This window comes from Scomber scombrus, chromosome 11 (genome assembly GCF_963691925.1).
Source record: "Scomber scombrus chromosome 11, fScoSco1.1, whole genome shotgun sequence".
Classification (NCBI taxonomy): domain Eukaryota; kingdom Metazoa; phylum Chordata; class Actinopteri; order Scombriformes; family Scombridae; genus Scomber; species Scomber scombrus.
The window spans coordinates 814,475-833,327 of NC_084980.1; the positions used below are offsets into that span (position 1 = coordinate 814,475).

The 18,853-nt window shown below is 39.6% G+C and overlaps 1 protein-coding gene across 1 annotated transcript; it reads right to left on the reverse strand.

Annotated features, from left to right (window-relative positions):
• Positions 1-2,102: 2,102 nt before the first annotated feature.
• On the reverse strand, positions 2,103-18,210 carry LOC133990769 (potassium voltage-gated channel subfamily B member 2-like). The gene is made up of 2 exons (XM_062429174.1): positions 17,626-18,210; positions 2,103-4,070 (listed from the first exon to the last, which is right to left on the reverse strand). The coding sequence occupies exons 1-2, from the start codon at positions 18,208-18,210 to the stop codon at positions 2,103-2,105; spliced, it is 2,553 nt and encodes an 850-aa protein (XP_062285158.1).
• Between the last annotated feature and the right edge of the window lie 643 nt (positions 18,211-18,853).

Here is an 18,853-nt window from a genome sequence, read left to right on the forward strand (position 1 = left end):
TCGTCAGAAAGCATACACACACATGCTCAGGTTAGTTAGCAAAAACTGTCTGTGGAGTCACAGTGGTGTTCAAGATGTCACTTTAGCAGGACTGAATGTCAGTAGGGTGAATCTGAACCTCATCCCTCAAAGGATAGTTATGGTTTATTACCCCCTGAGTCTTAGTTTTTTCAATCTTTGCTATTGGTTATGAAAACATTGTATGCACCAAGTTAATTGCTGAAATGTAGAACATGGCAATATAGCTACAACAAAGTTCAGCAGAGCAAGAAACACAAACAGTCAGAGAATCAGAGAGGATACTACCTGATCTCTGTTTCAGAATGTTAACCCCCCCCCCAGCATACCAAGACCCTTAAAGCATCAGTATGTCTGTAAACTGTATAATAATTTATCAAAAGTTATCATTAGTGTTTATTTCCAACCTGTTTCATCATCTAACTGCTTGTGTTTCTTGACCCATTAGACTTCTTTGTAGTGATATCACCATGTTCCAGAGCTTAGTTGTTAACTTGGTGAGTATAATGTTATTATAACTGATATAAATGATGGCAAAAACTATAAACATGACACCCACGTTTTAATAAACAGGATTTCTCCTGTAATAAGACACTAGTCTCATAGAGACCAAAGTGTCTGGGGCACTCCTGTCAACTTTAATACTCTATGCTTACATGATCTTTCCTGAATTTAGGAGAGCTACCTGATCACACCATTAAAAATGGTTCTCAGCCTCAAATTTCTCAGCTGCATTTGGTAGATTCCTATGGAATGGGTTAGGCTGTTATGACACATTCAGCATAGAGATGCAGACACTAAGGGAGAAACCCCTGAGCTGGGACCCAGGCAGTGTGTGATGACCCACCTATGGAAAAAATCAGTGACTCTGTCCACTGTACGAGTGCGCTTTGTGTTCTGTCTTTATATATCTTCTCATGTCACCTCTCTCCTTATGAATATATAGTGCTGTTTCCTAAGCTGTTACATTTTTAGTAGGATTTTCTTTAATTCTAACAGTAAGTCCAAACAGTAGTCTAGCAGTAAATACAATGGCCTGCACATCGCTATTCTATTCCCTTTTCACCTTGAAGAACCTGCATTCATTTAAGATGTTATAGAAAAAGGAGGGACAAAAATTAAAAACAAAAAACAGAAACATACATCAAACAGAACATACATTATTGCAGCATGGAAGCACTGAGACAAATATCAGTGTTCAGGATACAGTGGATGTATATCTCCTGTTGGACTACACATTGCTATTTATGTCCAAGGATGTGATAACAGTGATACGTTTTATCCTGTGCTTTGATCTGCATTCCATTACAAGACCATTATACCTGGACTGGAGAATAATGAGTAAGTAGTAACAATAAGGACTAATCGTTTTTTTTTTTTCAAGTCTTGTAAAAGATAATTTTTCAAAAGTTGCTTAGACAGTTATAAAAATATGATTTTCCTCTACCTTCTGCCTTTCTTTCATGTAATTAGTCCATCATAAGAAATAGGCCTAAATAGCAAGCAATAGGAAACTGTAAATCATACGTAAGAGCTGTCCACAAAAACTCTTTATGAAAGTCATAAATGTTCTCATTCACACAAGGCTTTATTTATGCTCAAATATGAGCCCTTAGTGACAAAAAAGATGAATCAGTTGTCCCTGTTTTGCTCTGCAGTGTATCATACTGTTCTTCAACTAATCATTAAATGACACTGCTATGAGGCATATCTTTCAGTAGTAGTCATAGCACCATGCTTCTGACTTCCTTCAATTTCCAGTAATACACCTATGTGACAACACTGCAGAGATGGCTGTTTATGAACAGCAGTGCTTGTCAAAAAAGAAAAGAGAGTCCAGGAGTCTTGTGGGATATGACGTTTGCATACTAGCAGAAAAACTACAACAACTTTTATAATAGTTTTGTTGAAAGGTTAATGTGTTTCCACAGTGTCTTTTTCAAACGGTGCAGAGTCCACACCAGGTAATTGTTGTAAAAGTTGTTGTGAGTTATTCTGGGCAGTTGCTGTCATCCATCCCATCAACCTTTTCCTCAGTCCCTTCTTTGATGTCCCTTTCTGTGAATCTTACTCTAGTTTTGGCCTCACATGCTCGTTTCACAGGGCGGTGTCAGGCTTCCATCCAGAACAATGTGGTTTTCTCTTTTCTCACCACTCTGCTCTGCTCCTTCCCCTCCTTCTCCTTCTTCCCCACCTTCCATAGCTACTAGCTCCTGAGTGCAGTTGAGTGGGCTAGTCTTAGCTGACAGTGGGCTAGCATTGGCGCTTGAGCTGACAGCAGACCTCTCCATGTGATTCCTTCCTTGGTGGCTTAAGCCTGTGATCTGCCCTTCACCTTCTAAGCTCTTGGCTACTGAGCCCTCACCTCCCCCCGGGGAGTTGCTTGGACTGAGTGCCAATGAAGATTTAGCTTCCTGCATGGCAGAGCTGGGAGAGAACCTGGAAACCATGTCGTCGGACAGTAGGTTAGCAAGCTTGGCTGAACCAGCAGAGAGTGGGGTTGCCACAGGTGTCATCACTGCCATAAGCACATCATCCTGGGGTCCAATGAAATCAACCTTGAGGGCTCTCATCTTTTGAGGGCTCTTTGAATCTCTCAAAGAGCTGTCATAGGTCATCCCAAGGCTCTGTTGTGCCAAACCCACATCTCCAGTCCCACTTCCTTTGGGGCTGGACACAAACTCATACAGACCCTCTTTGATGATGGTCATTGGCTGGATGCCGTCCGTGCCCCTGTTTGCATCAATGGCGCTGATCTGACTTAAATCCAAGGGAGGGGGGATACGCTGGTGTCTAGCACCAGTTTGACTCGCTCCAGCAGTAGGGAGCAGAGTGCTTCTCTCACCTCTTTCCTCTGGAAAATCTTCAGCCACATTTGAATATTTTGGGGCAATGCTGGCTTCAGGTGAAGTTTGTCGGGCTTGGGTGGAGGTCAATGCTTTCTTCTCCATCTGCTCCTCTCTAATTTTGTCCTGTTGCTCCTGGAAGTTTGCTGTCTTGTTGTAAGCATCTTCAAGCCGCTTTACACTGAGGTGTTGAGGAGTGGTTTTGTTAGATGAGAGCTTGAGTCGTTGAGGTGAGCCGAGCTGAGCCACTTCGTGGTAATGAGAATGTTGGGACCGGCCTGGGCTAGCTACCTCTGCATTGGAGTAGTGTTTGTGGTAACCCCAGCGGCTTGGTGACAGATGGTTGTCCACAGGACACTTACTGTCCTCTCTCTTTTCAACAAGAACATCTGTGAGTTCCATACTACGTGCAAAAGCATCCTTTAGATTGATAGAAATAATGCTTCCACTGCGTTTGGCTCTCTCAAGAGCTTCCCTCCTCTTGATGGCCTTCTCCTGCCTCTTCTGCTCTCGATAAAACTCTGAGAAATTGTTGACAATGATTGGGATGGGTAGGGCAATGACCAACACACCTGCTATGCAGCAGAGCCCTCCTACAATCTTCCCCAGTAGGGTTTGTGGGTAGATGTCTCCGTAACCAACAGTGGTCATAGTAATGGTAGCCCACCAGAAGGAGGCAGGAATACTGGTGAATTTGGTAGCATCCTCATCCTTCTCAGCAAAGAACACCAAGCTAGAAAAGATCATAATGCCCATGGCTAGGAAGAGGATCAGCAGACCCAACTCATTATAGCTTCTTCGCAAAGTGAAGCCTAAAGACTGAAGTCCTGTTGAGTGCCTGGCTAGCTTCAGGATCCTTAGGATCCTCATGATTCGGAAGATCTGGACCACACGGCGCACGTTCTGGAACTGCATCACGCTTTTGTTTGACTCGGTTAGGCAGAGGGTCACATAGTAAGGCAGTATAGCCAGCAAATCAATGATGTTCAGCGGTGCTTTGATGAAATTCCACTTGATGGGTGCTGACAGCAGGCGCAGCATGTACTCCATGGTAAACCAGGCAATGCAGACAGCTTCCACATGGGCTAGGCTGGGGTTGTCATTAAACTGGCCAAATTCATCCACGACCTGCAGCTCTGGCAGAGTGTTGAGTGATAACGAGATGGTGGAAATGACGATGAACAGGATAGAAATCATAGCTAGGACCTGCAACACAAAGACAAGATTGTGGGTTACTTTATTTACTGAACACATTTTTGTTTCATGCATTTGTCTATATCAGCACATAGACACAAAAAAAGAATGTGGAGCCTGTGATCTTTAAGAATGCAGGGCCTGATTCCCTTCAATTTAGCCACATTTTTCTTTGGGGGAAACAACACAAAAAGTGGCCCAAATCATTACAAGCCACTCAAGACCATTTTAATTCACATGCCACAATGAGGTGCTTATTCTGGATGAGTTAGTGAGGAACACTTTGCTAAAAAGAACAGATGCTTTACACAGTCAAAAAAAGGGAAGGGCTTGAATGTAATGGATGTTCATTAACATGTTAAAGTCTCACCCCAGCCTTAAGCTACCACAGTCTATTTTCTCTATGCCCAATTTATCCCATAATGCATTCCAAAGAATTGGTCTCCAAGGCCGCCAGGCATTAAAGCATGTTTACTGTGGAATAAAGTGTGAACAGTCACACTTTATTCAATCAGTTAGATTTTGTTGAATATTTAACTTCACAGGTTTTTTTTGAACATTTTCCCTCTTTGTTAATTCCTGCTCCTGACTGATTTGGAGCTACAGTAGTCATAATTCTCACAACATGGTTCACCCAGAAAAGACTGAAGGGATTCAACATCACTCCCTTCAACTTCCGTTTAAAAAACTGTCTGGGAGAACTGTAGTGTGCGAGCTGAGTGCGGTAGCATAAGCATATGCAGTCTGAGTCTTCTCACTGTAGCTCTTACTAGGACATTTCAGGATAATTGTAATAGGATTGAGTTGCTATCTATAGAAAGGATAGAGAGAGGTTAGAAGTGGTTACTCATTCTTTCCTCCCCCAACAGGAAGAATCAAGCAATACTTGAACACCCCCAAAAACATCTTTTTGTCAAAAGAACAAAAAAGAATAAAGAAAGAGATGACTGATAGAGAACAGTGAGAGATCCTATTTCTAAATGACCAGAATCTATGGTGCCTCATGCTCTGTGTGTCCTGGTGCATCATCAGAGATAGAAAGTCCTTATGGAAACCTAGTGAGTCCATTACAGTAGAAGTATTCATCGTGAGAGTAGTCCCTTTTAGAGTGTTAAATGACAGATGTCTTAACGTGTAAGACATTTAATCCTGTACATAGAGTGCTGGGCATGGTTACTACTGAGAGGAATTCAAATTCTACAGTCAGTATCTTCATTTATTGCTATTTTCAGATCAGTTGAAGTATGAAGCATGATCTTCTCTTTTCTGAAATGATTTACTGTACATGCTGTAAATTAAATGAACGATGCATCATCATCTACCAAAAAAAATCTGTTTTTCCTGACAAGATGTTATGTTCTGAAATGTAATAATGATGTAATGATGTAATAAGCAACATCAATGGTTAAGAGCTTATCGTATGTCTTTCAGGTGTCTTTGTGGCATATTTCATCTCACAATTCATTTGTCTCCTACTAAGTATCCATTTAGTTTTAATTCAAAAATGTGTGTGCGTAGCATATGAGCTAAAAATGAATAAATGAGATGAATGACCAATTCAAATAATCAATCATTTAAAGAACATATGATCAGTTACAATCATGTCTTAATTAATAACAAATAAGTCTTTGTTTCATTTAAACCTATTTTTTCTGTTACATATTTTCTTTGAAGACATATAAACCACTCAAAAACTGATTTAGTTAAATACTGCTGAGCAGCAGTGATTGTTAGTGCTGTGTGTATGATGTAAGAAATAATCAGTTATTCATCATTAATTGTTGTTTCCAAAGTATTTTATTCTGCTTAGACAACTGTCCCTATGACTCAACTCAAGTTGCTTTGAATTCATTACGATGGAAGGATTGTCCCAGTTGTTTCCGGATGAGGGACCGTCTGGCCTATCAGAGTTGTGTCAAAGGACACTGAGCATTACAGTATTACAGCGTGTACAGTATTTATACTGCTTAATAATCCTTATTCAGACTGACTTTGTTATTTGTTACAAAAAACTGAGTTTTAAGACAAAACTGTAGAGCTAAGCAAGTAAAAGGAGGCAAGAAGAAACAGGAGAGAAAAGCTTGATATGCAAAGAGACAGGACAATGGGAAGTAGAGGGCAGGTGTATCAAAGTATGTCCACCCTGCAGCGTCTTAATGGCTTAATGGCTGCCAAATGCTGTGACCTTGGCACCCAGGGCAGATTTAAAGCAGTACCAGGAACACACAAGCTGCTTTAAAGCTATGCAGTGGAGGAAGAATTAATGGTGGCTCCACGTTTAAGATTCAGTTGATTAATAACATTTTTAGTTTGCATCATAGTGAGTCACTAACAAAGAATTCAACACAACTCAGAAGAAAAACAGTAAGTCACAGACATAAAAGCTGACATTATATGTCTTACTGAACAGAACAAATGAATGAGTGAATCCCCAAGAAATTAGATATTGATGTCAATAGGTGATGTAGACAGCGTTATCACTGATATGTCAACAATGCATTATGGGGTAGGGTCTTATCCAGACACCAGCTGCTCACTGACTAATCACCTAACACTCATAATCCAAAAATCATTTTCTCACATCTACAAGACTGTTTCCTCAACTTATACAGATGTCAAAATAAGTGTCATTAATAAGTTTATGATAAAAGTGATAATTAAAATATTTTGTGTGTAAAGATAATAATCCTAACCCTGACCGCAGAAGCAGTCAAAGGCTTCAGTGCATTTATCTACTAATTCTTCATTGCTGTGACTTCATCCTGCATAGTATTCATAAAATACTACACTACTGCCACAACTTCTTTTACTACCATTTTAAATACTTTAACCTTTTAACACCACCAGTCATTTTCAAGTACATCAACTACAAAACCTAGACCTTCTTCTGTTGATACTCTTTATAATACATTCATTCATTAGTAATGCAATTCAGTCACAATCAAACTTCAAACTGCAACTACACTCTCGCTGCTACTACTGCACTAATTGCTCCCAGCAAATTTCGAGTAACTTTTCAGTCTAACTGAGATCTTTGTCAGGCATTGTCAAAAAAAACAAAAACAAATGACAATTGACAATGCCTGACGATCTCAGTTATATTGAAAAGTTACTCGAAATTTGCTGGGAGCAATCAGTGTAGTAGTAGCTGCGATGTGATTAGTGATCCAGCGCATACTGTAGTTTTTTTTTTTTTTTTTTTTAAACTCTGACAGTCATGGGGTCACACCAAAAACAGCAGAAATCAACATCAAGTGCCCCAGCACATTTCTGCCAGCTGTATGCTATATCAGTTTTCAAACTTGTATTACATCCTTCCAGGCAAACTGGTTGATTCCTCTCTCCATCAGGCTGCTCTTGTAAGATGAGTCGCCCATATCGTTATCATTATACGTTATCATTATACGTTATCATTATACGTTATCATTATACGTTATCATTATACGTTATCATTATACGTTATCATTATACGTTATCATTAAACTACTGATGCTTGTAATGACTCTGTCTTCATTGGACATCATGCAGAGAGGGAGGGAGCAGTCCAACAGCAAAGAAGGAAATCAGAGAGAAATTAACATATAGGAAAAAGAGAGAATGAAAGAGGAAGAAGTGACTTGGCAGAGGAACCCGAGCTGTGATCAATAGGTGGAGGTATTTCTGGATCAATAGACCTGTTGGAAAGCTGCTGTTTCTGCAGAGGTCAACACAGTTTATTTATAAAGCTGCTGCTTTCACCAGTCATATTATTTTCATCTGCTTATGTTCTGAGGGGATTCTGAAACCTAAATGCCTGCCTTTTAGCCCTTCTATACCCATTTGAAATGTTTGTTAGTCTTCATTAAATTGGACAGTGATCTCTGCAGCAGTTACATTTCCATACCAGACGATAACTGGGTTATTTAACTTTTAATTTCCCAAAATAACATTGATGTGCAGCATTTATGCTACTGATGGAAATCGAAATAGACATAAATGAGGTTCAAAGATCATTCTTCTTTAGAAGAATTAGAAGAACAAAAAGGTTAATTTTAGTATTTTGTCCTTTTTTTCTTTCCTCATACATGTTGGCTCTGTTGTTGACATTGACTCATATTGACCTTGGAAACAGCAGTAGCAGCAGAGAAGAGCTGAAAAGAGCAGTTGTCAAATAACTTGATTTTCATATGAAGATGGTTTCCATGGAACTCATGGAAACCATCTTCATATGAAAATCAAGTTATTTGATTGAAATCAATGTAAGGACCATTTCTCAACTTGGTAGATATTTAGTCATCATAAGTTTTCATTCAAATAAAAAGCTTTAATGGTATCTTAAGAAAGAAGTGGTAGGCAAACAAAATGGAATTTTGACCTGAAGGTGACACAAAGCTTGTTCTTGTTTCCTTTGTGGTTGCATATCCTCAGCTCTGACTTGCTGAGGGCAGTACATAAATAACCTCTAAGTCTTAGCTCTGACTTATCCTCATTCTTTTCAAACACACTTGATATTTTTATCACTGGCTTTTTACTGTTCTACCTGGTGCACAAATTACAGTCAGGGAATGTGACATGTTGGGATATTACAGCTTTCATTGCTGGTGGTGACCACAAGACCTGAGACTTGAGTCAGTGTTTAACAAGACAAACACTGAGTATCATTCAAATCTGAATGCCATTTGAATCAAATCCATTATGTCCTGTATTTGCTCATTTTTTGATTGCAGCTGATTGCAGCACGTTTTGCACTAGTGCACCTCTGTATAGTCTTGTCAGTTATACATTATTTCAACTACATACTGTATTGTAGACTAATGTCTGTCAAAACACAAAAGTTTATCTTTATCTTCATGCAACTACACACACACACACACGCACGCACGCACGCACACGCACACACACACACACACACACGCCCACACACACACACACACACACTAAGAGAGAGAGAGAGCGATAGAGAGAGAGAGGGGGGGGGGGAGAAAGAGAGGATAATAAAGAAAGAAAGAGTGATAATCATAGTAATTACTCCATACAGAAGCATCTTACTGGTCTGTGTGACGCACTGAGCTGTAATTAGCATGGTACGTCATTAAATGGTATGTCATTAGCCGTCCAGGCAGGGTGATCACTACAGCACATACACTGAACCCTAATGGAAGCTGTGTTACTGTGGATCAGTTGATTTAAGGCTGTTTGAAGGATCTTTATTGATGTGTCACAGAGACTGTTTTTTGAGACGGACTAAATGGCTCATAGAGTCTGCACTGCTCCCCACACCCAACACACCAAAGTACTATGAACTAAACTGAGACTGATTGATTGACCAACCTGTGGTTGAGACTAATGTCCGTTTCCAACAACGTACTTATACAAGGCTCAAACAACGTACAAGGCTCAAAACATTTATCATGCCATTATGTCATAGATCCATATCTATAAAAGAAATCACACAAATTAAAACATTTCTCATGGTCTGCACACAAAACAAAATACAACCCCCCTATCCCTACTCACTCTACTTGGTTTGTCAGGTTTTTGACAAACTGCTAGGTTATCAGAATAAAAGAGTATGGTTTTATGGGTATGTGTTAGGGTATGTTTTTCTACATGTGGAGGGAATGCGTGATCTGTGAAATAAGACTGCTCAGTCATCAGTGCAGTCTTACATTGATTTAATCAGTGTAAGCAGGACCTCCACCTGCTCAGTTCAGACCTTTGACCACAGCTTTGGCAGGATCCACAGGCTGTGTTAAACATGTCTGTTGGTCTTTTATGCCACAATGTTATGCTGGAGCAAGCGTACATACAGTACACACATTCAGTCAGTTGAGACTACTGGTTCCCACACTGCCAACAGGAAACCACAAGTGGTTGAGATTTGGTGTACCACACTGTTAGATGAAGCACACAGAGGGAGAGACTGAAGCTGAAGCTAGAAAGTGCTACCTGCACAGCCACTCATTAATATCCAGATGTATGTATCTGTTGGTGTACAGTGGAGGAAATATCACTGAGGACAAGTTAATGAAAAGAAAAACAAACAAGCCAAGGAGACACTGAGCAGTCTCACATGTACACATTTGCTTACAAAAGAATTACAGTTGACAGGAGAACTGAACTATAGATGGCTAACCATCAGCCTTGGATCAGCTGCTCTCCTGCTGGAGGGATAATGCATCCTCATTTCAGCTAAAGCATTGTTATTGGAGAGGAACAGTGAATTAGTGAATACATATAATTCTTCTGCTGTTCTACGGAGGCACAGGGCCTTCACAGTCAGGACTGTCTGTGGAAACATGCCTCCTGCACAGTGCTGAAGGAGATACATACGACGGCATTGACTTGTTTTCATTTATGATGTTCAGAATTTCACTCAGGGTTTCACAATGCATTTCAAAACCCATGCAAGCGTTAAAATGATTTCTAATTATTTTATCAACAAAGATGATCCATCCAATAGCTCAATGCCAATATAATACTACTGTATGAAGAAGCATATTATGCCTGCTGCCATGCCCATGTTGGTTATGAAAAAACAACCCACATAATGTTTTTTTGGTGGTCACTGGCCACTATGTGATGGGTTTTCTTTAACCTCACAGCTTGTTAGGAACTATTCCTTTTGTAGTCACTGCTATACATCAGGGAAACTACGGAAGCAACTGCATAACTACAATATATGCCAACATTTATTTATAAAACTACACTAGTGAATTTAAAAAGTAAGGTAAAAAAAACAAAAACATTTTTAACTTAATCTGGTGCCAGCCTCATCTCATCATAACATACACAGTTTAATAAGACAACTAAGTCAGATAATGACACAAATCCCCTAATTTAACCATATTATATAACCTACTCGTTTGGAGATGAGAATGTAACACACCAGCTATTTGTTATAATCACCCATTGTGGATACGTAAAATAATGGTTTGAAGTCAAAGGTGAAGCAGGATGTAGCTTTTTGAAATCTAATGGACATTTACAACAGACAGTCTCAGTAATAACTTAAACGTTCACCCTCATTTTAACCAAATAAGTGGTTTAGAAAAGCTTGATTGCTGACTCGTGGTTATCCTCATGCACTCTATTATAAAGCTGTGTTTAGTAGAATCACTGTCCCCAGACCTCAGAAATAAAGCTGACAGGTGATTAGATGGATCGGCAGGTGCTGTCATGGGGTTCAAACCAGTGCGCTATGAGCTAAATATGATTATTATTTACTGCCATCATTTTAAACTACAAGTGCACTGTAATAGTGTACTCCAACACTGTATATGTGTGTAAAGCCTTTCTAACATGTAATCTATAGTTTACTTTTTCCCCATTTTTATGGACATATTAAAATACAGCTCATACAGATATATAACCATAGATATAAGATTTAAGATATTGTATTCCTGAGCTCAAAAGTGATGTGTGAAGGGTCATTAGAGAGCAGAGCATGAGAGAAAGAGTAGAAGAGTGAAAGAGTGCAATTATAGCTGGAGTGAGACTCCTCTGTAAGCTATGGACCATGGTTCATCAGAGAGATGGCAGACAGCCTCAAACAACAAAAGAGTCTTTTTGAATAAAAACAATGCCTTAGGTTTGAGTTTCATATGATTTAACTGGTGACTTTGTTCAGTTGTAACCTTGAGAACATTGTATATACAGTCTTTTTCTATAATATCAGTCACCTCTGTATGTTGCAGCTTATATCTCATTTAGCCACAGAGGATACAGGCTTTTTGTTGATGGAGGAGGTTTCAATTAACTGCCTATTGAGGATGTACTACACATATCATACTCCATATTTGAAATCGATATGGAAACCATATTAATAACCAATATTTACACCATTAGCTATAATACTGAAGTATGAAGGTATCAACATAGCCCATATGAAGAGCACATGCACTGTCATTCTACAATTTTATCAACTGTAAAATTGTCTTGAACCATATTTTCTAAACATTTCTTCATAATTCTTTTAGACATTTTTTTCTGTAATAATTGAATCCGAACAATGTTAACTGCTTACAAAAAAAAATACGATTAGATAAAATTCAAGGTACGATTAGATAGATTGCAGTTTGCAGTTTAAAGCTTTCCTTTTACCACCTTCATGTACCTGACCCTCAGCCCCACTCCTGCAGGTCGGGCACTGGACAGGACAGACTATCCAACCTGCCAACAGTTAGTCTATTTGTAGCAGTGGCAGTCCCGGTAAAAGCCTGAAAGGAGATTAAGCTATACTCCTCAGTCGTGTGTGTGTGTGTGTGTGTGTGTGTGTGTGTGTGTGTGTGTGTGTGTGTGTGTGTGTGTGTGTGTGTGTGTGTGTGTGTGTGCATGTGTGTCCTGACTAACCTGACTATGAACAGGTGACCATGCATGCAAACGTACTGTCATGACGCCTAAACTCACTCAGAGTTTAAAAATGTTACAAGTTGGATGAAACTAGATGAAAAGAGAATGTATATTTTACCCCGTGCTGTTTATGTTATTTACTTTACATGACATTATACTAGAAACATTAGGCAGGCTGTTTAGAGAAACTGAAAATGAACAATCCTGTGTGCATGTGTGTGCATGTGTTCACTGCAAAAGATACTGTAAAGAAAAACATTTAAAAAATCTAATCAGAGCCAAAAATAAGAAGATTACACAGATTATGTTAAGTGTATGAAAAGTAATCTCTATTATTGGAAAATGTAATACTCAAATTATTTAATAGCACTAAAAATTATTATGGATAGTAGTCAATATCGACTCTCTCTCTCTCTCTCTCTCTCTCTCTCTCTCTCTCTCTCTCTCTCTCTCTCTCTCTCTCTCTCTCTCTCTCTCTCTCTCTCGCTCGCTCTGTGAGGTTTTTGTGTGCGTGTGTGTATGTGTGTGTATGCTGCTACTGAACAAATGTTGCACCATGTTTTCCAAACGGCCAGGTAATACTTGTGCTCTAATCAGCAGTAGCACTGAGCCGTATATCACCAGGAAGAGCCTCTCCTATTGGTTCAGACCTGAGCTGCATCAGTACTGCCAGAGTGACACACAGCTGGTGTCAGTGCACAGTGGCCTAAGCAGCTTCCCTCCTGCTGACACTACGGTTCCAACATGGTCACATGGACCTCTCAAGGCCAATACTGTTATATTTATAGACTAATGAAGTATGTATAAACTGGACTTTCATCAAGAAAAACTAACTATACTGTATATGTTATATACCATATTACATACACGTCATACATTGGACTCTCCAAATAAGTTAAGTTGGTGCTATTGTTGCCTGTACTAAAATATATACTGTGGTGGCTCTGATCCACACTTTAGAATGAAATGAAAAACTTCCAACATGGTTCACAGCTGTCCAAAAAGTCTCTGGAGCTACATGCTGCCTCTCCACTCTATACAAACCTCTGATCTGATGAATTTGTAAGATTGGAGATGACACCACTGTTGTAGAGCTTATCACTATAAACCATTGTGTCCATTTTTACAATAAAAAATGGAAAAAAGTTGAGAAAACTCACAATTTTAAGGCTACAAACTTTAACACAATTTCCATTTGGACAGTTTCAATTGGACCAGGCTCCTGTTTGTGCAACTTAACAATTTCACTTCTGTTTTGGTATGTTGGAGAGACTAATGATCTTACATTGTCACACCTCCGAAATTTCACTTCCCCTTAATGTAAAGAAATAATGTCCAGAGGGTAAAATGTGTGCACTGCTCTGTAGCTACACATAAAAAGATAATGTGTGTGTTTATTAAAGACGGGATACATCTCAAAGAATCTTAAAAAAATATTTTCCACCAAATCTAACTGTAAAATCATTTGCTATAAATGGTAAATCCTTGATGTCAGAACATCTGACTGAAATGAATGAAATATAGCCACAAAGAAAACAGAATGTGTTATGACTGCCACTAGCATTCCGTCCATGTGGACTATTGATTCAGCCATTACAGCCCTGTGTTCTACAGGTCCTATGTGAATGGATTTGATTAAACCCACAGCTCTCAATAGCCTCTCCTCATGCTGCTGACAATGCAGTTGGCATCAGAACTCTGCAACCAGTCAGCTGAAAATAAGTAATCAATTAACTATATAACCCCTTCATCCACCCCCCCCCCCCCCCCCCCCCCCCCCACCACCACCACCACCCACCTCTCTTTATACAGTAGCTTTCCTTTCCTTTCACTTCTTTTTTTTTCTTATCATATGATGTAATTATGTCAAACAGATTAATCAAAACATAAGTCAGCCAATCAACACAATTGAGCACTATCCATGTTAGTAACACATGACTTAACAGTCAAAGTTTTACATTGCATTAAGCCTTGTAATCACACACAATTCTGCAAAACCATAGATGATACTGAAAGTTTTGGAATGTTAACTGCCAGCTTTTCTTAAATCATAAAATCTGAGTTGTGATTAGCAACAAGGGTTGCACACTTTGTGGTCATGGTTATTTAAAAAAAAGCAAGATATTTATAAGTCTCCTCCTCTCCTCTCCTGTCCTCTCCTCTCCTCTCCTCTCCTCTCCTCTCCTCTCCTCTCCTCTCCTCTCCTCTCCTCTCCTCTCTCTCCTCTCCTCTCCTCTCCTCTCCTCTCCTCTCCTCTCCTGTTTTTTTGGGAGCTGTCTATCTACTCTGCTGCAGACAATAAAACAAGCACAGTAAGGTCATTAAGCTAAACAAATGGTCAAACACACACATATACATGCATATACATGTTAGAATAAGGTGTGATGATATAGGCTAGATTATCTCAACACTCAGCTTTTCACTTTCCATCAAATTATGATTTGTGAATGAACTGTGGTGAAATAAACATCAGATTCAGATATATCAATGTGTAAGAAATGACTATTTCTACTATGCATCATATTATAGCTCTTTTATAAAGGTAAGGCTGTAGTCTTGATAACAGTATCTACTCAATATATGAGTAATAATAATAATAACACATATAAGGGCCTATGGTTAATGGGATTGTAAAATACATTTGAAGGAGTCACAAAGCAAATGTGAATCACAGTATTAACTACTCAAAGGAGTTCATTTTGATCCCAGACTCAAAAGCAGTACAGTGCTGAGAAATGATATTGGTTTTGTTGGTTGTCCCAGACTTGATGACTGTAATGTTCTGTTTTCAGGTCTTCTATGAGACACTCAAAGTCTTGGTTCAAAATGGTGCAGCTAGAATCTTAACAAAAACAAGACAATTTGATCATATTACAGCAGTTCTAGCCTCCCTTCACTAGCTCTCTAGCTATGTTAGATCAGACTTTAAGGTGCTTCCGATGAACTATAAAATCCTCTGATGATAATAGGCTGTAAAAAATAAAATTGACTTTACAAGATAGAAAATTATTTTTATAATTTGGGGGAATTGATCCTTTCAGTATTAATAAACCTGACATGCTTTTCTCTTAAGAGGCCTTAAGTCCAATACAAGCCTGTAGACAGGAGAATACGCAGCTCTAATCCATCCTCCTCCTACTCTGTGTCTCAGTACTTTATAGGTGAAGGAGGATTATGGTCCTGATAGTTCTGTAATGGCCTCTGATGTTTTTACATAATGGATCTGAGCCAATTAAAGGGACAAGCACAACGGAGCAGGAGGAAACAGATCTGACTTTCTTCCAGGAATGATTGAGACTAAACACTACTACCTCAGTGTAGAACAACAGCAGCTGTGGCTCAGAAGGTAGAGCAGGTTATCCACTAATTGAAAGATCAGCGGTTCAATTCCCAGCTCCTCCAGTCTGCTTATCAGGGTGTCCTTGGGATAGATACCGAAGCCCAAAATGCTTCAGAAGGCTGTGTGTGTGTGTGTGTGTGTGTGTGTGTGTGTGTGTGTGTGTGTGTGTGTGTGTGTGTGTGTGTGTGTGTGTGTGTGTGTGTGTGTGTGTGTGTGTGTGTGTGTGTGTGTGTGTGTGTGTGTGTGTGTGTGTGTGTGTGTGTGTGTGTGTGTGTGTGTGTGTGTGTGTGTGTGTGTGTGTGTGTGTGTGTGATTAGAAAGTGCTCCTGACGAGCAAGCACTTTTCATGGTAGCTTCTGCCAACAGTGTATGAATGTGAGTGTGTGTGAGTGGGTGAATGTGGTATGTAGTGTAGAAGCGCTTTGACTGATTGGAAGACTAGAAAGCTATATAAATGTAGTATAATTATATATTCTATATAAATATACTGCTTCACAAGCACAGAAATGATACCAATGATGAAATATAGTATACTAGGATACTACCAATATAAAACAACTCTTTACTTATAACAGTATTGCAGACAAAGTATAACTAGTATAAGGTATTTAAAGTATCAAAAGTAAAAGTACACATTTTGAAGAATGGACTGTTTCATGGGGTTATTTGGTTATATGGTTATTACATTTTAATTATTGACACAGATTTTCTAATGTAGTATATGGTTGAGTTGATACTGAATCTAACTACATACTGTTGTTTATTCCATAATGATGCATCATATTGTATAAACTGATCATATATTTTAGATTAAAATGTTTATCTGTTAAAGTAACAGAAAGCACCGGAGCAAATGCAAAGAGTTACTTTCCTCACTTGCCATTATCATTGTACAGGAATTCATCACATTCACAGGCATTTAACAGAGTGGCAGCATTTCACTCTGTTAATGGGCTTTGTATCCCAGACAAATTCAGGCACACAACTTGTTGTTTAAAATCATATACGTCAAATTATTGCCCACCAGCTTGGAAGTCCAAACATGTTAGCAGAGGTGTGAAGCTCTGCCAAATCCTTGAGGGAAATAACATCTCCAGTTAAAAAGTTGACAAAGTACATTCATTTTGAAGTATCAAAGTAGAACCAAATATACAATACAGTGAATTACATTTTTGTACCATTTAGGTCCAGTTTCCTACTCTGAAACACATAATGCAGAAGAATGTAGCATGAAATAGAATGGAACTGACTGGCATAACTAAATGACCTGAACTCAGCCAACATATATGATAAATACATCTCTTTAAAGGCTTGATTTTAGTATCAATTCCTTAAAGTTAATGGTCTCATAAGAGAGATTTAAAAAAGAAGGGTCATGAGTTTAGCATTTATGACTACTGTAATTTCACTGTCTTTAAGTTTGAGTCCAGCTGAAGACCTTTGTTGCACATCACCCCTCCCATCATTTCCTATCTCATCTTTACTATGAAATCATGTTTCAAATCTGTGTTAAAGCAGATGTGATACCGTGACCTTTAGTCCCTCGTATGAAGCTTCAATAACACTGCATCCTACATTTCCCATAATGCAACTCAATTGCATAATCTCATTATCCCCCTTCCTGCCAGGTGGTCATGTCTTTGAAACTCCACAGTTTGTAACACAGACTTTATGTTATAAATATATAGTATCTAAGCCCAAACGGAAATGAACCCAGTGTCATTACCAGGACATCATCTGGGAGTTTTCCCATGCAGGTTGAATAGGACCGGGTCATGTAGTTTCACACAGCCTGCTGGTGAACTAAGAATTTTGTAACTGGTTCATACATTTGAATGATCATACCACAGGATCACCTTTACCAGAGTGTTTACAGAGTGTGTGCTGCTTTGTTACCTTTGCAGCTACAGATGAGCTGGGTTTCTCCAGCAGATCCCAGAGCTTCTGTCTCTTGTCAGGACAACAGCCATGCTCCTCCTCCTCCCCATCCTTTTCCCTCAGTGAATCTGCCTCCCTTCTGAGCTCCTCATTCATCTGCTCCTTCTTCTGGTGGTACCGCGCCTGGCAGCACGACTCCAGGTAGATCTCGTCAATACCCCAGTAGTCCAGCTCCTGGCCAAAGGACAGGGCACACATCTCCTCCATCATGTGCAGTTTTCCTGTTCTGTAGAAGTTGAGGATGGAGGAGAAGGCCACGGGATGCCGGTCGAAAAAATATTCGCTCTCAGTGAGGCTGTAATCATCACAGATCTCCAGTAGTGATTCGTGGGTGTTGCAGTCTCTTAGCCGTCCCAGACGGGTTCTGGGAAGCCGGTCCAGTGTTCTCCACAGGACTTCATGGGTGAGACCTCCAACATTGAGTCTAACCCTCCGTGAGCGGGCCTTGATGCGAATGATGTCAATGGGTTCAGGGGGGAGTACAGGACCCGCAGCAGCCCGGGCGTTGACTTTGGATGTGGTGAAGCTCCCTCTGTCTGTCATGATTGCTCTGTGTGGGCTGTTGCTCTCTTAATGTAGGGTCACCTCAGAGGATGTGTGTGAGTGTGTGGAGTGAATGTTTCCCAGTATGATTATGGTGGTGGTTGGTGGGCAGAAAGTGTTCCAAGCCCACCAAGCTCACCTGGCTGTGTTCAGACAACTGAAGTCCAAGCTGGATCCATTACTGTAAAAACAGGACAGCATATATTAATTAAACAAGTGTGAGTCGAGTGAAAGAAATACGATTCTCAAACATTGGTTTCAAATGCACAGATCATACAGATAGGTTACAAAGGAAAGGAAAAACCAACATGCATGTTCCCACACAAGCAGCAGTTTCAGTGCTCCTGGTCAGAGATTCTCCCAGTGTGTAACGTCTACTGGAGGAACCGACATCATTCTTCCAATGGATATTCTCTTATTGGCTGATTTTTATGACAGCGATCTGTTACATCACTCCCAAATCTGCCATATTTGCACACATTTGTCCTTAATTGACACTCATCTGTAGCATAGCTGTTTAATTTCATCAAATTTGATTCAACTTTATTACAGACAATGTACTACTATCAGCATTTGTGAAGGCAATAAATGACACAATGTCCCTGTTTGACCTGGCTTGACTAACTTGTTAGAGGGACCTCCT